This window comes from Anopheles nili, chromosome X, assembly GCF_943737925.1.
Source record: "Anopheles nili chromosome X, idAnoNiliSN_F5_01, whole genome shotgun sequence".
NCBI classification, from domain to species: Eukaryota; Metazoa; Arthropoda; class Insecta; order Diptera; family Culicidae; genus Anopheles; species Anopheles nili.
Genome location: NC_071293.1, coordinates 12,027,933 through 12,045,575, shown reverse-complemented (window position 1 = coordinate 12,045,575; position 17,643 = coordinate 12,027,933). Strand labels below are relative to the sequence as shown.

The window sequence follows — 17,643 nt, the reverse complement described above, 5'->3', positions numbered from 1 at the left end:
CCTTCCAAGAGATCGTGTAGCAGCGTCGGCTCTTGGCCAGAGTAGCCCTGAGACACACCCGATGAGCAGATGAACAGAGAACAATACCAGGTGGGGTGTTGGTCGTACTTGTAGGCTCTTCCAACACCTTCACAAACCCGTGATCTAACCATTATCCTCTTACGTGCCGGTATTTTTACCTTAATACACAAGGCTCCAGGCACGCAGGAAACGTATACATATACTTAGAGACGAACGCACACGCACACGAGGCGGAAAATGCAGGCCTTGGCGTGGCCTATGCAGAATCGACGGGTGAACATTTTGGGTACCCTTCCGCTAGCCGTAACTTGGTGCTCCAATGGTCTCAGAAGAACACTGATGTTCTTCGCTTATCTTGCTGATCAGATCATTTTCATCTGCCAATCCAGAATCGGCCACACCTGCATGTTCGCACGCGAGTGTGTGCGCGTGTGTGTGTGTGTCTACAACGACAAAAATACAGAAAATGTGAAAGTCAAAGGACAAACAACGTCCAAGAGACGACAACGACAATGAGAGTAAAAGGAATCTCCGCGATTCTGCTAACAGCAGCTAACGTGTGAGTGTGAGGGGAAAGATACAAGGATAGCAGAAGAAAAAGGATGGAACGGATGATGGCGGATAGCGGATCAAGCGGATCAGTGCGCGAGAACCTCGGGAAATTAAAATATGCGCTCGTAGAACAGCAGATACGCCTGCACCTTCAGCACGCACTCCTCCGTTACCTCGCGCACGCTGCTATCCGACACGTAGTACCATTTACCGGGTGGTGACGTCACATCCGGAAGGGGTTCAACCGGTTTGGTTGCATACCCAACCGCACCCTCCAGCTCGTCCCCGTCATCCGGGCCCTTCCGAGCGGGTGCATCCCGCCGATCGGCACCGTCGCGCAGGTGCACACCCATCCGCAACGCCTGCTCTTTGGCCATCTCCTGCTCCGACTTGCAGTCCAGCTCGTCCTTGGTACCCTGCGGGATGAACTTCCATCGCTCGTCGTCGGTGCCGAACGGGGCACGCACCTTCACGTACGCAACGTAGTGACCCCCGTGCATGGAGCCAGAGTGTTCGACGAGCCCGTACAGCGCGTACAGGATCTTCTTCTGACCCGGCCGGATGTGCGAGGCGCGCTTCACCTTCGAGCCACAGAACGGCGCGATATCGAGCACGAACGGGAACGAGACGAGCTTGTTCAGCTTCTTGAACACACCCCGCAGCCCGACCTGGAAGCGCTTCAGGTGCAGAATCAGCACGGCCGGTGGTTGCGAGATGAGGAACTGCTTCGTCGCGTTCGTGTTGACCGATTTGCCGCCTTTCCCGTTCACACGCTCGGTGCACGCCTCGCAGCACACCTTGTTGTTGCCCGTCATCAGCTCGACGGCGGTGAAGTTGTTCAGGCAGGATTGCACCGAGTACTCACCATCTTCGCATTGGTAGCGTGGTGCGATGGTGTTGCTCCAGTCGGCATGGCTGTAGGTGCGTTGGCGTGCACGTCTCGGTTCACCGGTGGTCGCTGGTCCGGTCGTCGTTCCGATCGTTCCGGTCGCTCGTCTACCTACCGTGTCCTCGTCGGATTCACTGCTGCCTGCAGTTCCACCCGAAAGCTGGCGAGTCACGTGGGCGGCCCGTTGCGCGCTGATACTAACCGCACAAACACCGTCTGGTTCCTTGTTTAGATTCTCCGGTGTGTCATCCAGCTTCTCGGGTAGCGAGCGCGACTGGTTACCGTTCTGGTCGACGGTTGCGACTGGTCCACCGCCACCGCCACGTGACAGCGGATCGTCCGTCACGTCGTTATCCTCGACATCAGCATCGGACGGTTCGTTCGAGTCATCCGACGATTCATCCGGCTGGTCGTCGGTTAGCGGCACCATGTTCGCCATCGGCTCGCCCGGTTCATCGCTCGTCTTCTCGCTCGCGGCCAACAACCCAATACCGGCCCCGGTTCCACCGACCGACGAGAGGTTGATGCGGTTCTTCTGATGCTTCGCAATACGCTTGGCTTTCTTCTCGCGCTCGCGCTCCTTCTTGCTGGGCGATTTGGTCGGCAGGCCGGTGTTCGTACCGATCGGTGTCACCGTCGCTCCCGGTCCGCTTCCATCCGGTTCCGGGCTGCTACGGCGGCGCACCGGAGGCTGCGGTTTCTCCACGCACACCGGCAGCGAGATGTCGAGGAAGTACTCGTGCTGCGACGACGTGTGATGGCAATCCTGGCAGGTCAGCGTCGATACGAGCGACCCACGGAACACCTGCTCGGGTCGGAACACCCACTGGGCGATCTGCTTGCCGTAGAACTTCACCAGCGCCAGCTGCTTCGGGTCCAGCTGATGTTGGCTCTTGCGTTTGTCCATCCCGAGCCGGTACAGGATGAACGACTGGTACCGGCGCAGATCGTCGGTTCGCACACTCTCCAGCAGATGGCGCAGCAGCTCGTGCGAATCGTGCTGATCGCCGCCATCAAACTGCGGCCACTTGGACGTCAGCTCCTGCAGCAACCGGTTCGGTGACAACACACCGTGTGCGTTCGCGGACAGATCCGTCAGCAGCTCAGCTAGCGCCTCCGTCAGACTGCGCCACCCATCCAGGACACCATCGATGGGTGGAACCACCAGATCGGTCCCATCCGGAAGATCCAGCACGCCGCCGGGGATGTACACCCGCTCGTTCGCGAACGCCGACTGCTTCAGGATAGGCAGGAGGTAGGGTGTTCGAGCCAGGCACTGCAGCACGGCGTTGAAGAAGCACGTGTTGCCAAGGTTCGACAGACCGCGGACACGTGGCAGTACATCCGGTGAGCCAGGTGTCGGTTGCCCATAACGTGCTACGTCTCCGAGCGGAATCGCCCCGGGGGGTTTGGTGGTACCCGGTGGGGGTTTACCCGACCCTTGCCCAGCATCCCCATCCCCGGCGGCCGGTTTGCGGTCGTTCGTTTGATCGTTGTCGTTCATTTTGGCCGCATCCGGCACGTCGAACGAGTTGTTGGTCGCAGGCGTTGATTGCAGCACGTCGATCATCATTTTGCGCACGGATTCGGTTGTGATCTGTAGCTGTGCGTCCGTGGCGTCGAGTGGGAGGTCAGAGGCGCGTACCTTGTTCACCTCCCGCTTGACGCACTCTACCACCTCCAGCAGTTTCGGTTTCGCGTATGGATCAACCGGCAGGTTGCAGGAGTAGCACCAAACATCGAACGTGGTTGTGTTCATCGCCAGCGCGTGCATGTCAGATCGTGGTACCTGGAAGAGGACCAAAAAAAGCTCACAAACGGTCGCAAACTCGAACGTGGACCCCGCTGACCACCTACCGCGTAGTGTTGCAGGGCGTGCTGGTTGTGTTTCCGGCCACACAGATGCGAACCACACTTCAAACACAACCAGAGCGTCGTGTCACCGACTTCGTTCGGTTCCTTCGTGGGTAGTTGAAGCAGATAGTCAAAAGTCGGCTCATCCCCGCACTTGCCACACTTCTGCCGGCACCACGTCTCGTTGGCCTTGATCTGTTTGCGTATGGTGTTCAGGTCGATCGACTTCTGTATGTGTGTGCACACCTCACCACCGTTCATCTTGGTTGAGGCCAGTGTTTCGTCGTTCGATTCCGTCGAGGACGCTCCGCCATCGCCTCTGTAGTCGCTGCGCTGCCGCTTCCCCATAACAATGCGCCTCTTTCGGACCGCAGTTCGGGCAGTGCTAGAGAATTGAAGAAAGAGAAAGAAGAAACATAGGGAGGGAGAAATTATTGACGCACTCCCGGCTCTTGTATGAGTCACGGTGCCGCAAGTTCAAGCTCCTGGAGCTGGTCTTTTTTGCACGATTTTAAGAAACACTTGCTGCCCTAAAAGTGTGCAAGTATCCACTGCATGCCTGAAAGCAGATAATCCCTCTTGCGTTATCCCTTGCTAGGACGCAGCAGACCACCTCCAATGACGCAATTACTTCGAACCGTGTACGCTTTGCGAAAGGAAATATCACTCCCTAGTTGTTGTTTTTCACCTGCCTCACTGCCTAGTTTTCCGACGAGTACGATGGAAATGGAATAGCAGTGGGAAGGAAACAAGGGTGTCGTTATACAGTTTGAGTCTACACGCTCTTCTTCTTGTTCGCTCTGCTTGGGGTATTATACGATGGGTTGCGTCGCGGGAATTGCCCCCGGCTGGGTTGGCCTTTTCGCGCAACTAACAACGGTCAATGGCAATTTTTGCATGTGCCCTAACGGTTGCGGACATTCGGACATTCACCCAGCTTGCAGCCGCACCGCACAAGGGCAAAAGTGTATTGAACCACGCCATAGTGGCTGCGGAACGTCTGACCTAACCTAGAAAAAATTTCACAGCAACGCACACAATGAGTGCCGAGATTGGGCTAGGCGTACAATTCCGCTGCACAGCACTTCCTCCGATGATTTATGTTCGATTTTTATAACAAAAATATAGGTAAAACTACGTTTTCTCAAAAATCTCCGCGGGGTTCCACGGCGCTAAGGCGTGGGAGGGGGGGGGGGAGGGCGCCAGTATTGGAACGTTTGGTGGTGTTACCGATGTTGAGAAGGAAAGGCACTACACCTAACAAAGCTTGACCACGGCACTAGCAGCTCATCACTTGGGACACGAAAACACATTTGGCCACATTGGGCCAGTAGATGAGCAAATGAAACTAACCACACAGTTATAGATCCGGGCAGCGTGAATTGACTCCAAACTTCGTTACGACTACGCAAATCGGAGGAAAACTTCCGGTGGAGAAACCTAATGAATTCTTCCTCTTCTTCTGGTTGTTGTTGCGCGAGGTTAGGCCATTTCTCCCGAGGGCCCCACCACAGTGTCGTGATGAAATTGAACGGATTTCAACCCTTTGATGGTAAAATGTGTCCACGAAGGCGTGCTACGGCACAATTTGATGAATGCGATTTCGTTAATTTTCTGAGGCGCATATGTTTCGTTATTCAAGTAAAGATAAAAAATTGAATTTGTTTTTTAAATTTATTTTTCTTAATTTGCCAGGTCTTTTGAAAGCCTTATGGTAACTGTACTTTTTGACAGTTTTATGCTCCATTTACAATATAAGGACTAAAAACTGAAATAAACTTTTCACGGTTAGTTTTGCTGCAAACGTTTAGTTATATATTACCATAAAACGTTTAGTTTATTTATTGCCATAAAACGTTTAGTTTATATATTCCCCTAAAACGATTAGTTTATATATTACCATAATTAAATGGCAATTGAAATGATGCTTATATATTTAGCTACAGCTGTTTAATTTTAAGTTTGATTAATTGAACATGAATTTAAAAAGCAAAATGCTTATGATGCCATTTAATACATTGCTAATATCACAATGTTGAATAAATAGCTATTATGGAGATTTATTTTATGAAAAATATGTGAAATAAAAATGCTTTTTATAATTTAACTACTTGAATGTTCTGTATATCCCTCATAAATGTGATTTAGTCATGTTGAAACAAATCTTATTCCGAAGTTAAAACCGTGTTGCCAGATATTCATATTTGCTCATTAAATTAAATACATATAATGTTCACATAGAAAGCCTAGCTGTCATTACGACAGTTTGAATTATTTTCCTCTCTCAGCTGATTGGAAAAAATAAATATTTATCGATTTATTGAAAGAGCTTACGAATAAAACTATTTTTCCCAGTCTTTTCCTAGTTTTATTGTCGTTGTGATTGAGTACAAGTAAATCTACAATCCGATTACGATAGGTAAAGTAAACAATCATATATTCCGTATCTTATCTTAGATTCCATATAGTATATGTTTGAAAGCAAAAATTAAGGCAAATGAAACTATAATGCATCATCTTATTAGTGTCAATCGTGCAGATTTTACATTACTTATGGCATAAATTTCAAGTATTGAAAATAGTTCGAGTTTTTTATAACAGTTCTCACCTGGCTTTGATCGAATTGCAACGGTGACTCGATTTGTGTTACGGCCACGACTGACAGCTAGGCGACTGCAATTTGTTTTTCGATACGAAAACGTCAAACAGGGCAGCAAGAAGTCCTCCGGGAGGAAAAATACAATTTTGCACAAATTCCTCTATCTTTTCATCGCAACACCGCATTGGTAGCAGATAAATTGAGTAAGTGCAAGGAATATCGTTTCTCTGGTTCTGCGCTCTTCGGTGCCGGTCACAAATTGCGCCGTATCGCCAAAATAAGCATATGAAATTATGTAATTTTTCTCTGCTTTCGCCTGCTTTGACAGCAGCGGCTCCGAAGTCCGGGTGTTGAAATATCGATAGTTTGCCAATGTAACTTTACCGCTTTTCCCATTCCAGTAAAATGCTGCGAGTACCAGTAACGCGGGCCCTTGCCCTCGGGGCACGGTACCCAGCTCAGACGCTAGTACGCACGTCGGCCACAACACCGGCAAAAGCACCGGAAAAGATTGAAGTTTTCGTCGACGATCAACCCGTGATGGTGGAACCGGGCACTACCGTCCTGCAGGTAAATCGCTAGCCGCCCTCGCGCGTACGCCACTATCAACACACGTACTGATAGTACTGGTTTTTCTGTATCCGCTTTCCCTTACAAGGCCGCCGCTCAAGTCGGTGTCGAGATTCCACGCTTCTGCTACCACGAGCGCCTGGCAGTGGCGGGCAATTGCCGCATGTGCTTGGTCGAGGTGGAGAAATCCCCGAAACCGGTCGCAGCCTGCGCCATGCCGGTCATGAAGGGCTGGCGCATCAAGACAAATTCGGAAATGACGCGTAAAGCGCGCGAGGGCGTCATGGAGTTCCTGCTCATGAACCACCCGCTCGATTGCCCCATTTGCGATCAGGGAGGTGAGTGTGATCTACAGGATCAGGCGATGGCATTCGGTTCCGACCGGTCCCGCTTCACCGACATCCACCATACCGGCAAGCGAGCGGTCGAGGACAAGGACATCGGTCCGCTGATCAAGACCATCATGACTCGATGCATCCACTGCACGCGCTGCATCCGGTTCGCGTCCGAGGTGGCCGGCGTCGATGATCTCGGCACGACAGGCCGCGGTAACGACATGCAGATCGGCACCTACGTGGAGAAGTTCTTCCTCTCCGAGCTATCTGGCAACGTGATTGATCTGTGCCCGGTTGGCGCACTCACCAACAAGCCGTACAGCTTTGTCGCACGTCCATGGGAGATTCGCAAGATCGAATCGATCGATGTGCTGGATGCCATCGGCAGCAACATCGTCGTGAGCACGCGTACCGGCGAGGTACTGCGCATTCTGCCGCGCGAAAACGACGAAATTAACGAGGAGTGGCTGTCGGACAAGTCACGTTTCGCGTGCGATGGATTGAAGCGCCAACGGTTGATCGCACCAATGTTGCGCAATCCCAATGGCGAGCTGGAACCGGTCGAGTGGGAATCGGCTTTGATTACAATCGCGCAAGCTCTACGAGGCGCTCCGAAAGGAAAGGTAGCCGCCGTCGCTGGAGGACTTGTTGATGCGGAATCGCTGCTCGCGTTGAAAGACCTGCTGAACCGGCTTGGGTCGGAGACGCTCTGCACAGAGCAGAAGTTCCCAACTGACGGTTCCGGTACGGACTTCCGCTCCAGCTATCTGCTGAATTCATCGATTGCCGCATGTGAGGAGGCCGATCTGGTGCTGCTCGTCGGCACAAACCCTCGCTACGAAGCTCCCCTGCTGAATACCCGCCTGCGTAAGGGATTTATCCATAATGAACAGAACATTGCGCTGATTGGACCGAAAGTTAATCTTTCCTACGATTATGAAGTGAGTATTGGCTTGCTAAGCTGAGGCTGCTAGTTGATGCTATCCCTGTTTTTACTATCCCTGTTTGTTCGATCAGCATCTGGGAAGCGATACCTCGTTGATCCGCGACATCGCTAACGGTCATCATCCGTTCTCCAAGAAGCTGAAGGAGGCTAAGAAACCACTCATCATCGTCGGAGCGAACCAGCTGGCTCGCAAGGATGGTTCATCATTCCTAACCGCGTTGCACGTATTTGCTAACTCTCTGTCGCCGGCAGACGTAAGTTCCGTTGGATGTCAGCTTCGGGTTGGATTGGATTAGACTAAACTCTCATATGTTTTCTTTGCAGAAAAACTGGAAGGTGTGGAACGTACTGCAAACGAACGCAGCTCAAACAGCAGCATTGGACGTCGGCTATACGCCAGGAGTTGATGCTGCCCACGAGCTACAACCGAAAGTACTGTTTTTGCTCGGTGCTGATGCCGGCGTTGTCGACAAGGAGAAGCTTCCCAAGGACTGCTTCATCGTGTACCAGGGTCACCACGGTGATGCTGGCGCACAGATGGCCCATGCCATCCTGCCTGGTGCGGCTTACACCGAGAAGCAGGGCACATACGTCAACACCGAAGGACGTGCTCAGCAGACGCTGGTGGCTGTAACGCCGCCCGGTTTGGCTCGCGAGGACTGGAAGATTCTTCGCGCCCTGTCTGAAGTGGCCGGAACTCCGCTTCCATACGACACGCTGGACGAACTGCGCACCCGAATGGAGGACGTCGCGCCACATCTCGTCCGCTACGGTCGTCTAGAGGCGTCTAACTTCTTCGCCATCGCCGACGCGCTGCTCAAGAACGCGTCCGTGCACTTCGACAGCGGAAAGGTGGACGTGGGACAGAAGAAGCTGGCCGACTTCTTCATGACCGATCCGATCACACGAGCTTCGCCCACGATGGCGAAGTGTGTGATGGCAGCGAACAAGCAGCCGCAGGTCAACTAAGTTTACGATTTCGTGGCATGTTCTGCTCGGATTTTAGCCCTCCGGACGTGATTGCCGATGGAGGAGGAGCACTTTTTGGAGATATGGCGTGTGTTTCGGGAAAGCCGGCTGTGCAGCGGAGGCGGCAGGAACGATTACCATTGAAATTTACCGTATTGAGCGAAATCGACCCTTGTAATATAGTCAACGTTGGTTGCTAATCTAACATTTCAATAAACGTTCTTTCAAGTACGTTAAAAATTACCTAAGACCGTGTTATAACATTCGTGAGGTATAAAGCGTAATATAAATGCCGTAAGCAATACTCTTCTTTATGTTCTCAAATAGGTTTTATTCCCTTAGGCTTTTGGGAATTTAAGAAATGATATAACCTATGCATTACGTGGTACCACTCAGGACAATTTAATTTATTACATAAAATAATTACAGGCCTTGATGTACATGGTTGTTGTATGCATGCCTCTGGGCGGTTTATACATATATGCCTAATACGATCATCGTAACAAAACAAATCTCACACGCAGTAACGGTAAACCTATGTTAGTTAAGCTGAAGAAACATTGAAAATAAACTTTAAATGTTGAATCCCATGTCACGCATACACTGTTTATGCTTCTCTATCAGCTCACTACAGTTCTCTTCTCCGTGCTCCATAATGCTGAAAGGTCAGAGCAAGATATTCGTTAAAATAATAAATGTTATATAATATTCGAACATTTACCATGCATCACGAGCTTTTTTAGTTTCCGGGCAAGCGCAGCATGCTTTGCATTTGGGCTTCTCCTTAGGAACGTCTTTTGAGGGATCCACTGAGGCAGCGAGAACACTGGGGGTGAAGCTAACCGAGTTACCCATGTTTCGGAGGCTCAATTTAAGGATACGTAATTTGAGGAATATTTCTGGCGCGCAGACCTGGAAAAGAGCGTGTTGTAAATTAGAAGTATAAAATCACTTTGAAGCACAACGATAGGGTAGTTTACTAACCTTTTAAAGCGATTATTATTGGTTAAGAATCGTGATAGCTAATGAGTTTTTAAACACAGTAATTTCACAATGCAAGTAAATGGATTTCTACGCGGAATGCATGTACATTAATACTCTTTTCTAGCTATGAAAATTGACATTGACGGTCACAAGATGACTAAGAAGGGATAAAGAAAACAACCGGCGCTAGAGGATATTGTTCAAGCTGGCTTCAGTTGAAGCTTTAGCTGTTGTGATGTGTTTAATTGAGTATTAAAAGTAAAAATAATTATTAAATAAAATCGATGTTAGGAACAATCTATAAGGGTGTTTTAAAATTATAATACGTTACTTATTTTTTTTCTAGCTTTTTACTCACTGTTTGTGCCCACCAAATGTGTATCTTTGAACTGTAATAACTAAACGGATTTGTTTTGGTGTTTATCTTGACATGCTTGCAAGATGTTATTCTTAAAAATCTCGGCATGTGCTCGTTCGTTTTAAAATGTTACGAGGTATTTTACTATCAACCAAATTGAGATGCACCAATCAATTTACGTTGCTGAGAAATATAAAATTACACAGCAGTCAACCAAGTGATCTATTAAAATCCCTTGCAACTCAATCGGGCGATGAAATTGATACCAAATGGCGAGAGAAGATTTTGTACAGTTCGTACATCGAAAACAGTGCCCTGAAAATGGGATACAAGCAAAACAAAATTATAGAATCGAAAATTAAGCATCATGAAAAGAATAGCATAAAGAAAGCTTCGCAAGTTCAACCGTTTTCGATGGCTTTGAAACAAATGCACAATGTCGAGTATAGCGAATTATATGGCGATGAAAATGCGGAAGTGATCGATGACATCGATCCGTCTCGATCAGTATACCAAATGCCATACAAAGAGCTTAGCCTTGCGGTGGAAAGAACTAAAGGTTCAGAAGCGGAACAAGACCGGAAACTGACGACTGGTGCATGGATGTCAGATTATGAATATTACGATGAGGATGAGCAAGATGAGACCACCTCATTCTATGGTACGCCCGATCCAAAAGAACCCGCCTCGAAAATTCCTTGTGGAGGTTGCGGAGCTTTGCTGCACTGCATAGAGCCAAGCATCCCAGGATATTTACCCAGTCAGCTGTTCAAACGAAAATCCAAGGAGCAGTTGATGGTGAGTGTTTGTGATCGTACCACCCATTAATACTCTACAAATCTTACATTAATAGCTAAATGGTTTTGCATATCTCCAAATAGACCAGTATTTGCCAACGATGCCATTTTTTGAAAAATTATAACATAGCAGTAAATGTAATGGTTTCTGCTAATGACTACATCGAAATGTTATCGTCAATCAAGGACAAAAAAGCCTTAGCGTTGTTGCTGGTGGATGTCTTGGATTTCCCATGCTCAATATGGCCCGGACTTTCGGAAATTTTGGGACCCCACAGGCCAGTCATCGTCGTCGGCAATAAGGTGGATCTCATACCGCAGGATTGCCCTGGTTATCTCGAAAACGTAAGAAACAGCTTGACCAAGAGCATAATAGAGTCGGGTTTTACGAGAAATAATATCAAACACGTGTCGCTCATATCCGCCAGTACTGGGTATGGTGTGGAAGAGCTTATCACTAAAATTCACAACATTTGGGGCAGAAAGGGTGACGTGTACCTGGTCGGATGCACGAACGTGGGGAAAAGCACACTGTTTAACACGTTGCTTCGCTCCGATCTGTGCAAGGTGCAGGCGATGGATTTAGTCCAGCGGGCAACGGCTAGTCCTTGGCCGGGTACAACGATTCGCATGCTCAAATTTCCCATCCTACGTCCGTCGGATTTTCGTCTTTTCCAACGCACGCAACGGCTGCTGCAGATGCGCAACGAGCAACGTGCAAACCAGCAGCTTCGTCGGGAGCAAGCGAAGACATCCGGTAACGTTAAGTATGCTACACTGTTAGGCCATATCGGACGCACCTTCGAGAAGGAGAAACACGAATCGATGGATCACTTTTCTGTGGCGCAGCGAACGGAAGCCCAAACCCCGATACTCACGCTGAATGAAAATAACGAGAAGTACATCAACAGCAAATGGTGCTACGATACGCCTGGCGTAGTTCAGCCAGATCAGATACTCGATCTTCTCACCACGGAGGAGATTCTGTTAACCACACCGAAACAAATGATTCGACCCAGAACGTACCTGATGAAGAAAGGAATGACAATCTTTCTGGCCGGACTTGGTCGGTTGGATTACGTTGACGGTCCGGAATCTGTTCGCGTCATTTTGTACGCATCGCTCGCCCTTCCGACGCTCATTTGCGAAACAACGGAGGCAGCTGCATTGTATAAGGAGCTACTTGGCACACAGTTGCTTGGCGTGCCGTTTGGGAGCAGCGAACGAATAGAGAAGTTTCCTCCGCTCGAACCCGGACCGGACATAATCGTGCAGGGCACGATGGAAAAGCACCAAACAGTCTGCGATATATTGGTGTCCTCAGCCGGTTGGTTCGGCATCAATTTACCGAAGCATAGTGAAGCTGTTTTTCGCGCCTGGACCCCTAATAAAAGGGGTCTACACGTGCGTCAACCGCCACTGCTCCCCAACGGGATGGCTTTGCGAGGGAAACGCATCCGGGGATCGTTAGCTTACCGTACGGGAGTAGCATTCAAAACAAAGTGATCGTTATACAGTTAAACAGTGAAGTGGGTGGCTAGCGCTATGTAATAAAAAGACTATTTAAACACTTTATTACCGTATTTTTCTTTACACAATTCAACAGTGCTGTAAACGTACAGAAGCCGTCGTTCGAGTGCGATATAATGATCTTTGGTTAGTAACGGATTCAACAGATCTAGCTTATTCAATTCTTCGAGAGTTTCCGTTAGGGCTCCTCCTGAAAATAGTAACAATCTTTCCCACGTGGTGCGTCGAATGCTGCAAGGCATCGATTGATGAATATGTAAGCCATCACGTGTCCCTAGAGCGTCCGTGTGCCCTTATTATACTTACAAGCAACATTGATATACTGGTGCAAGAATATCCAAATGATCCACAAATGGGTTTCCGAATCCTTTCCCATTATCAAGTAGTAACAAACGTTCTTCTCGCGTCTCGTAGTGATGCCGGTCACCATTTTGTATCAGAAAGTCGAATATCGCTGCATCTATAAGGTCCAGCAAAACTTCGAATTGTAGCTTTTTTCGCACCAACGAGCAGTAGTTGTCATTCTTTTCCCATTCGGCTTTGAGGTCGACGTTGTACGTACGTTGCCACGGAGATCTGTACTTAACTATTTTTCCCGGTATAGTGTAGAGCACGGCCCCTTCAAGCATACCGGTCTTTAGATCGTCGCACACTACTTCATCGGGTTTACAATAGTGGCAAGAACCGTATGCACACTGCTGACCGTTGATCACTGAAAGAATTAGAGAAAGAACAATCAAGTTAGAGCATTGCATTAGTTGAGGGAGTTTATGCACGCGATTCTGTGCCTACCTGGCATTGTTTTGCGAAGCTCTTCATCTGCAAGCAGATAGTTGTCCCGCAGCGAGATTTTACGCCCGGTCGCGATCGGTGTGTAGCGTAGGTTTAAAATTGCAGCGAGATGGAAGCTTACGATTTCAGAGTTATGTCTATCCTTGCCCGAGTACACCGTGCCATTGATAACATCTTCCCGCTGATACCAGCTCGGTTTGAACAGCACGTACTGTGACCCAACTAGCTCCAGCACCAGCTTGAGTTGCGTTCCTCGACGCGAGTTTTTAATGCTACGAATGGGCTCCGTTCGTATGGCATTTATGATTCCACCGACAGTTTTGTCCTTGAGTGGAAACACTTCGTTCGCCCTGGACCACTGTAATAGAGGATAGATTATTAGAAAATCGCTACGGAATGCGAATACGACGTTACATACCGAATTCGCCGTCCTAAACACGCTGCTGATATTGTACGCCTTTGGCAAGAAGCAGCTGACGAGATCGTGCTTAATAGGGACATATTTAGGATTCCTGTTCCGAAACACCGGCTTTAGGGTCTCGGATTTTCGCACTATAGCGTTTTGTACTGAGAGAGCTTTGTTCACGTCACTACTGTTCTGGAAGGGTTTTGCACGACCCGCCTGATTAGAGCTCGCGCTGCGGTCTGCCGCGCCGATATCATCTTTCGGTGCGGTTGATTGTAGATTGTGAATGAGGTACACATTTAAACTGTAATAAACCACCAGGGATAAACATAACAGGCACAGTATATTGTAAAAACTACTCTTTGTCATCTGACTTTCATTTAATTCTGCAAATTTCTAGCTTAGAAGATGCGTCCAACACAGTTGCTGTCTGTATTATGTTTACCAACAAATCAGCTGTCAAATGTTACACTTTTCACAGCAGTGCCCTTTTCTTCAAATATTTCACGCTCACAAATTTGATCGCATTTTCATTGCCGAAGATTTGTGTACTTCATCTTTTTCGGAATATTTATCACAACGCGGTATGATCAGAATGGGAACAGCAGTTTTTAATGGTACAGGTTTATTCGTCTGATCGGTTTAAATTTAGTCTCCCTCTGCGATAGATCTCCATAAAACGACTAAAATACGTGAAACTAATGACAGAAAATCTTAAAGTAAAAGGCATTTGAATATTGTCTCGAGAGTGCGTTTTCTAAAAAAATGGCTCGCTTCTTCACACACTTTCGCGGTTTTCGAACTGCTTATTATACTGTACAAACACCTCCCCGATTTGCTTCTTCGATGCGATTCGAATGCACTTCCGCTGGTCCGCATCGGGACAGCGCAACTTGGCAAACCGCTCCCCATACGGATCGTTGGCCAAATAGTTGCTAATGCTTCGACCGAAGCGCAGGTTCGGTTCGATAGCCCGCAGCACGTGTATCTTGCTGTCACTGCGCGTGAACAGCTCCAGCAGGTTCCCCATCGTGCCGTTACCGGCGTGTTGCGTGGAGTTGGTTGATAGCAGATTCACGATGTCCCGGTCGGTGCGAGCGATCGGTAGCACATGCTCGAGCTGCTTCCGGATCTGCACGTAATCGTTGCTATAGAAGGACACCACATCGTAGTTGGCCCGATCGAAGTAACCGCTGCTCTGACCGACGTCGCAGTTCTCGCACGGTTTGCACAGACCGGTCCACTCGCAAGGGTACATCATGAAACCGATCGGGCTGAACACCTGGAATCCCTGAATCGTGTTCATGCGCACGCGGTTGAGGAAGTCGGGCCGAAAGGAGGCCGCGTTCGAGCACACCATGACCAGACTCTCGAGGCCAATCTTCCGCAAGGCCAGATCAGCCGCGGCGAAGGACATCCGCCCGTGTGGCCCATAAAGCGAGCTGTAGTAGCGATCATTTTCATCAAACTTGGCGCTCACCTCCGGTGGTAGTCTGATCGACACCCAGGCCACCCGGGAACCATCCTGCTTGTGCTTTTCCGTAAGCGCGAGTGCGATGTTCTTCAGCGGAAGAAACACATCCTCGTCGCCCTTGCTGGGTGTTTCGGCACGGTAGAAGAATATGAGCATCAGGAACGTGTTGTCCTGACTGTCCATGCAGGTTTTCTCGTAGCGTTCGAGAAACTGCTCCGATTCCAGCACCTGATGCTCGAAGATGGGCAACAGTATGGCCACCCGGGTGCTCTCCGTGACGTACGGTGAGGGGACGATTTCGATCAAACTGATCGGCTTGATCACCTCGAAGCTTTTCGTTATCACGCTCTTTACCTTCCGATCGTAGAAGTTGAGCAGCAACCGGTATTCCATGCCCCGCACGGCATCGAACCGTTTGTAAGCGGTGTGAATACCCCGGTACTCCATGTGAGGATGACTACGAGTGGCTTCCAGAATGGTTTTATTCAGTACATTCCGCATATCCTCCTCGTCTACGGACGATAGCCGCTGCACGTTCACCTCCGAATTCCACATGAACGAATGCGTTGTGTTGAGCGCAATCCATGTGATGACATCGTGGCGCGATTCCGGTGGGCTCGTTTTTGGCACACCCAGCGGCCACCGGACCTCCAGTATATCGTTCGACAGCGTACCATTCGAAATCTGCATCGCTTCTTCCTGCAGCGCTCGCTTCACGTCGTTGTTACGCTCCAGATGGATGCGGGAAAAGTACGCATGCAGCAGATAGAAATCATCCGCCGTCGTAATGGGGTACACCGTCGACGCATCGTTGAACTGCTGCTCCTTCGCGATCAGGTGGAAATCGCGATAGATTTTGTAGCTGTTCAAGCGGTAGCTCGTGATGTCGATACCCTGCCAGGATCCGTGGCAGGCGTTGATCTTCGTGGAGTACTTCACGCAGCGGCCAATGTTGGTGCTGTGATCGTTGGACTCGGAATTGCGTACGCACCAGTCCAGATTGGCTCGAATCTTGCGTATAGCTCCACTGCTCAGAATGATACCTGCGTGAAAATCACAGTACTCGCGCCGATCATCTGGACCCTCGGGTTCGTTTCCACCGCTGGGGGTCTCATCTAGCGGCGTGCCCATGTACACGTCGAGTGTGATGCTGAGATGCTCCAACTGCTGCCGGAGCGTGCGCGCGTTGATGTACGTCGTGTCCGTCTGCAGCAGAAAGTAGTCGTACTCATCCAGGTAGTTGTCTGCAATATACTTAAGCATGTGAAACGGCCGCAACGTTGGCCGCGTGTCCGTAAACCCGACTATATTCTTCAGATCAAAGTTGGTCTTCACGTTGTCGGCGTGGATAAAAAATTTAATCTTGTTCACAAGGTGAGCACTGGTGCGGTTGATGGCAGTGGCGAGGCTGTCAATGTTTGTCGTCGTCGTCAGCACTCCGACGAACAGCTTCTCCCGGATGCCGAGCTCGGAGTAGTAGTATCGGGGCCGGACAATGTTCTTCACCACCTTCTTCGCGATCATCGGCTTCTGATCCAGGTTGAGCTGGGGCTCGAACTCACCGCCATGCTCGAGCGCGAGCAATCTGTCCGTGTGTTCCGCCGCCTCCGGGCATTCCGTAACATCCGCGGAGAGATCTTTCGGCGAGTAGTAGCTGCATACAAAACCACACAAGATGCCAAATAGCAAATAGTGTGTACGGTTGAGGTTGATGCTGGCTCCCATGATTCGGGTTTGATCTGCTTCGCGTCTATGGCACTAATGGCACAAATCAGCCATCAATCATGGCTGCAGGAATGCTGAACGATAAATGAAATTCGACGCCGACTTCGACTGCAACAAACAGATAAAAATAAATCTTCGAACTGCGGAAATGACACGAATGACGGAAATGACAGAAGGTGCAGCCGCATGCGGGTGTTGGTGCGTGAAGACGCATTGATGCTGCCGTTGTATGGGTTCAGTAGACGATAAAAGCGCGTAACTGACAACTTGTCAATGAAACCCCATGCAATCGTTCGTTTTAAACGACCAAAATGAGCCTACAGTTATTTCGCAGTTGAATAATACCGAATTTGACTACTTTTTGTATTATAAAATGTTACAATATGTTTAAAATCTATGCAGTTTGTATGAGTATTCTCTCTAGGATTTACACAGCTTCATTATTCATTTCATTCATAGATTTCGCGTGCTTCATTGCAACACTCAAAATCAGGCAGTTTAATGCTGATTCATTTTAATATATTAATCATATTAGGCCTTCCTGGACTACAAACATGCAGTATTTAGTACTCTAGCAATTTCTTTGAGTGCTTTTAAGCCTCTTATGCTTTATTCCTATTCTCTTATTCGACTCAATCTGTTCTTTTGAAGCAATTTTTAATTTATAACTATATCTTTCAATTTAAATCTCATCCAATTTCAAATGTTTGCAGGAAACCCATAATGCATTTTTTGCTGATTATACATTCTTTTAAAATACCTTTCTCTAACAGAAACGCACCACGCGAGGTCTAACTAATAAGGATCGCAAAAGTTCGTCATATGAAAACCAGGCATCACAC

The 17,643-nt window shown here is 48.9% G+C and overlaps 6 protein-coding genes across 6 annotated transcripts; 2 read left to right on the top strand and 4 right to left on the bottom strand.

Moving 5' to 3' along the window:
• Positions 1-459: 459 nt before the first annotated feature.
• LOC128728695 (ubiquitin carboxyl-terminal hydrolase 45) lies at positions 460-3,664 on the bottom strand. Its single transcript, XM_053822330.1, has 2 exons — positions 3,320-3,664; positions 460-3,251 (listed from the first exon to the last, which is right to left on the bottom strand). The coding sequence occupies exons 1-2, from the start codon at positions 3,662-3,664 to the stop codon at positions 684-686; spliced, it is 2,913 nt and encodes a 970-aa protein (XP_053678305.1). The 3' UTR covers positions 460-683.
• Positions 3,665-6,024: 2,360 nt separating this feature from the next.
• On the top strand, positions 6,025-8,972 carry LOC128728276 (NADH-ubiquinone oxidoreductase 75 kDa subunit, mitochondrial). The gene is made up of 5 exons (XM_053821896.1): positions 6,025-6,118; positions 6,317-6,485; positions 6,574-7,761; positions 7,838-8,020; positions 8,091-8,972. The coding sequence occupies exons 2-5, from the start codon at positions 6,321-6,323 to the stop codon at positions 8,733-8,735; spliced, it is 2,181 nt and encodes a 726-aa protein (XP_053677871.1). The 5' UTR covers positions 6,025-6,118; positions 6,317-6,320; the 3' UTR covers positions 8,736-8,972.
• Positions 8,973-9,113: 141 nt separating this feature from the next.
• Positions 9,114-9,831, bottom strand: LOC128728872 (cytochrome c oxidase copper chaperone). The gene is made up of 3 exons (XM_053822522.1): positions 9,720-9,831; positions 9,457-9,647; positions 9,114-9,393 (listed from the first exon to the last, which is right to left on the bottom strand). The coding sequence occupies exons 2-3, from the start codon at positions 9,588-9,590 to the stop codon at positions 9,309-9,311; spliced, it is 219 nt and encodes a 72-aa protein (XP_053678497.1). The 5' UTR covers positions 9,591-9,647; positions 9,720-9,831; the 3' UTR covers positions 9,114-9,308.
• Positions 9,832-10,203: 372 nt separating this feature from the next.
• Positions 10,204-12,380, top strand: LOC128728984 (nitric oxide-associated protein 1). The gene is made up of 2 exons (XM_053822634.1): positions 10,204-10,875; positions 10,959-12,380. Exons 1-2 carry the CDS (start codon positions 10,204-10,206, stop codon positions 12,378-12,380), a joined length of 2,094 nt encoding a protein of 697 aa, XP_053678609.1.
• Positions 12,381-12,433: 53 nt separating this feature from the next.
• LOC128729131 (glycosaminoglycan xylosylkinase homolog) lies at positions 12,434-13,971 on the bottom strand. The gene is made up of 4 exons (XM_053822781.1): positions 13,615-13,971; positions 13,197-13,554; positions 12,711-13,116; positions 12,434-12,635 (listed from the first exon to the last, which is right to left on the bottom strand). Exons 1-4 carry the CDS (start codon positions 13,969-13,971, stop codon positions 12,434-12,436), a joined length of 1,323 nt encoding a protein of 440 aa, XP_053678756.1.
• Positions 13,972-14,192: 221 nt separating this feature from the next.
• LOC128729104 (chondroitin sulfate synthase 2) lies at positions 14,193-16,801 on the bottom strand. Its single transcript, XM_053822753.1, has one exon. The coding sequence runs from the start codon at positions 16,799-16,801 to the stop codon at positions 14,381-14,383; it is 2,421 nt and encodes an 806-aa protein (XP_053678728.1). The 3' UTR covers positions 14,193-14,380.
• Positions 16,802-17,643: the final 842 nt, after the last annotated feature.

Coding starts and splice junctions, on each gene's coding strand:
- LOC128728276 (XM_053821896.1), top strand. CDS start 6,321: ATGCTGCGAGTACCAGTAACGCGGGCCCTTGCCCTCGGGGCACGGTAC. Junction 7,762..7,837: donor ATCTTTCCTACGATTATGAA/GTGAGTATTGGC, acceptor TTGTTCGATCAG/CATCTGGGAAGCGATACCTC. Junction 8,021..8,090: donor ACTCTCTGTCGCCGGCAGAC/GTAAGTTCCGTT, acceptor TTTTCTTTGCAG/AAAAACTGGAAGGTGTGGAA.
- LOC128729131 (XM_053822781.1), bottom strand. CDS start 13,971: ATGACAAAGAGTAGTTTTTACAATATACTGTGCCTGTTATGTTTATCC. Junction 13,117..13,196: donor GCTTCGCAAAACAATGCCAG/GTAGGCACAGAA, acceptor TAATTCTTTCAG/TGATCAACGGTCAGCAGTGT. Junction 12,636..12,710: donor CCAGTATATCAATGTTGCTT/GTAAGTATAATA, acceptor GATGCCTTGCAG/CATTCGACGCACCACGTGGG.
- LOC128728695 (XM_053822330.1), bottom strand. CDS start 3,664: ATGGGGAAGCGGCAGCGCAGCGACTACAGAGGCGATGGCGGAGCGTCC. Junction 3,252..3,319: donor ACGCCCTGCAACACTACGCG/GTAGGTGGTCAG, acceptor GTCCTCTTCCAG/GTACCACGATCTGACATGCA.
- LOC128728872 (XM_053822522.1), bottom strand. CDS start 9,590: ATGGGTAACTCGGTTAGCTTCACCCCCAGTGTTCTCGCTGCCTCAGTG. Junction 9,394..9,456: donor AAAAAAGCTCGTGATGCATG/GTAAATGTTCGA, acceptor CTGACCTTTCAG/CATTATGGAGCACGGAGAAG.
- LOC128729104 (XM_053822753.1), bottom strand. CDS start 16,801: ATGGGAGCCAGCATCAACCTCAACCGTACACACTATTTGCTATTTGGC.
- LOC128728984 (XM_053822634.1), top strand. CDS start 10,204: ATGTTACGAGGTATTTTACTATCAACCAAATTGAGATGCACCAATCAA. Junction 10,876..10,958: donor AATCCAAGGAGCAGTTGATG/GTGAGTGTTTGT, acceptor ATCTCCAAATAG/ACCAGTATTTGCCAACGATG.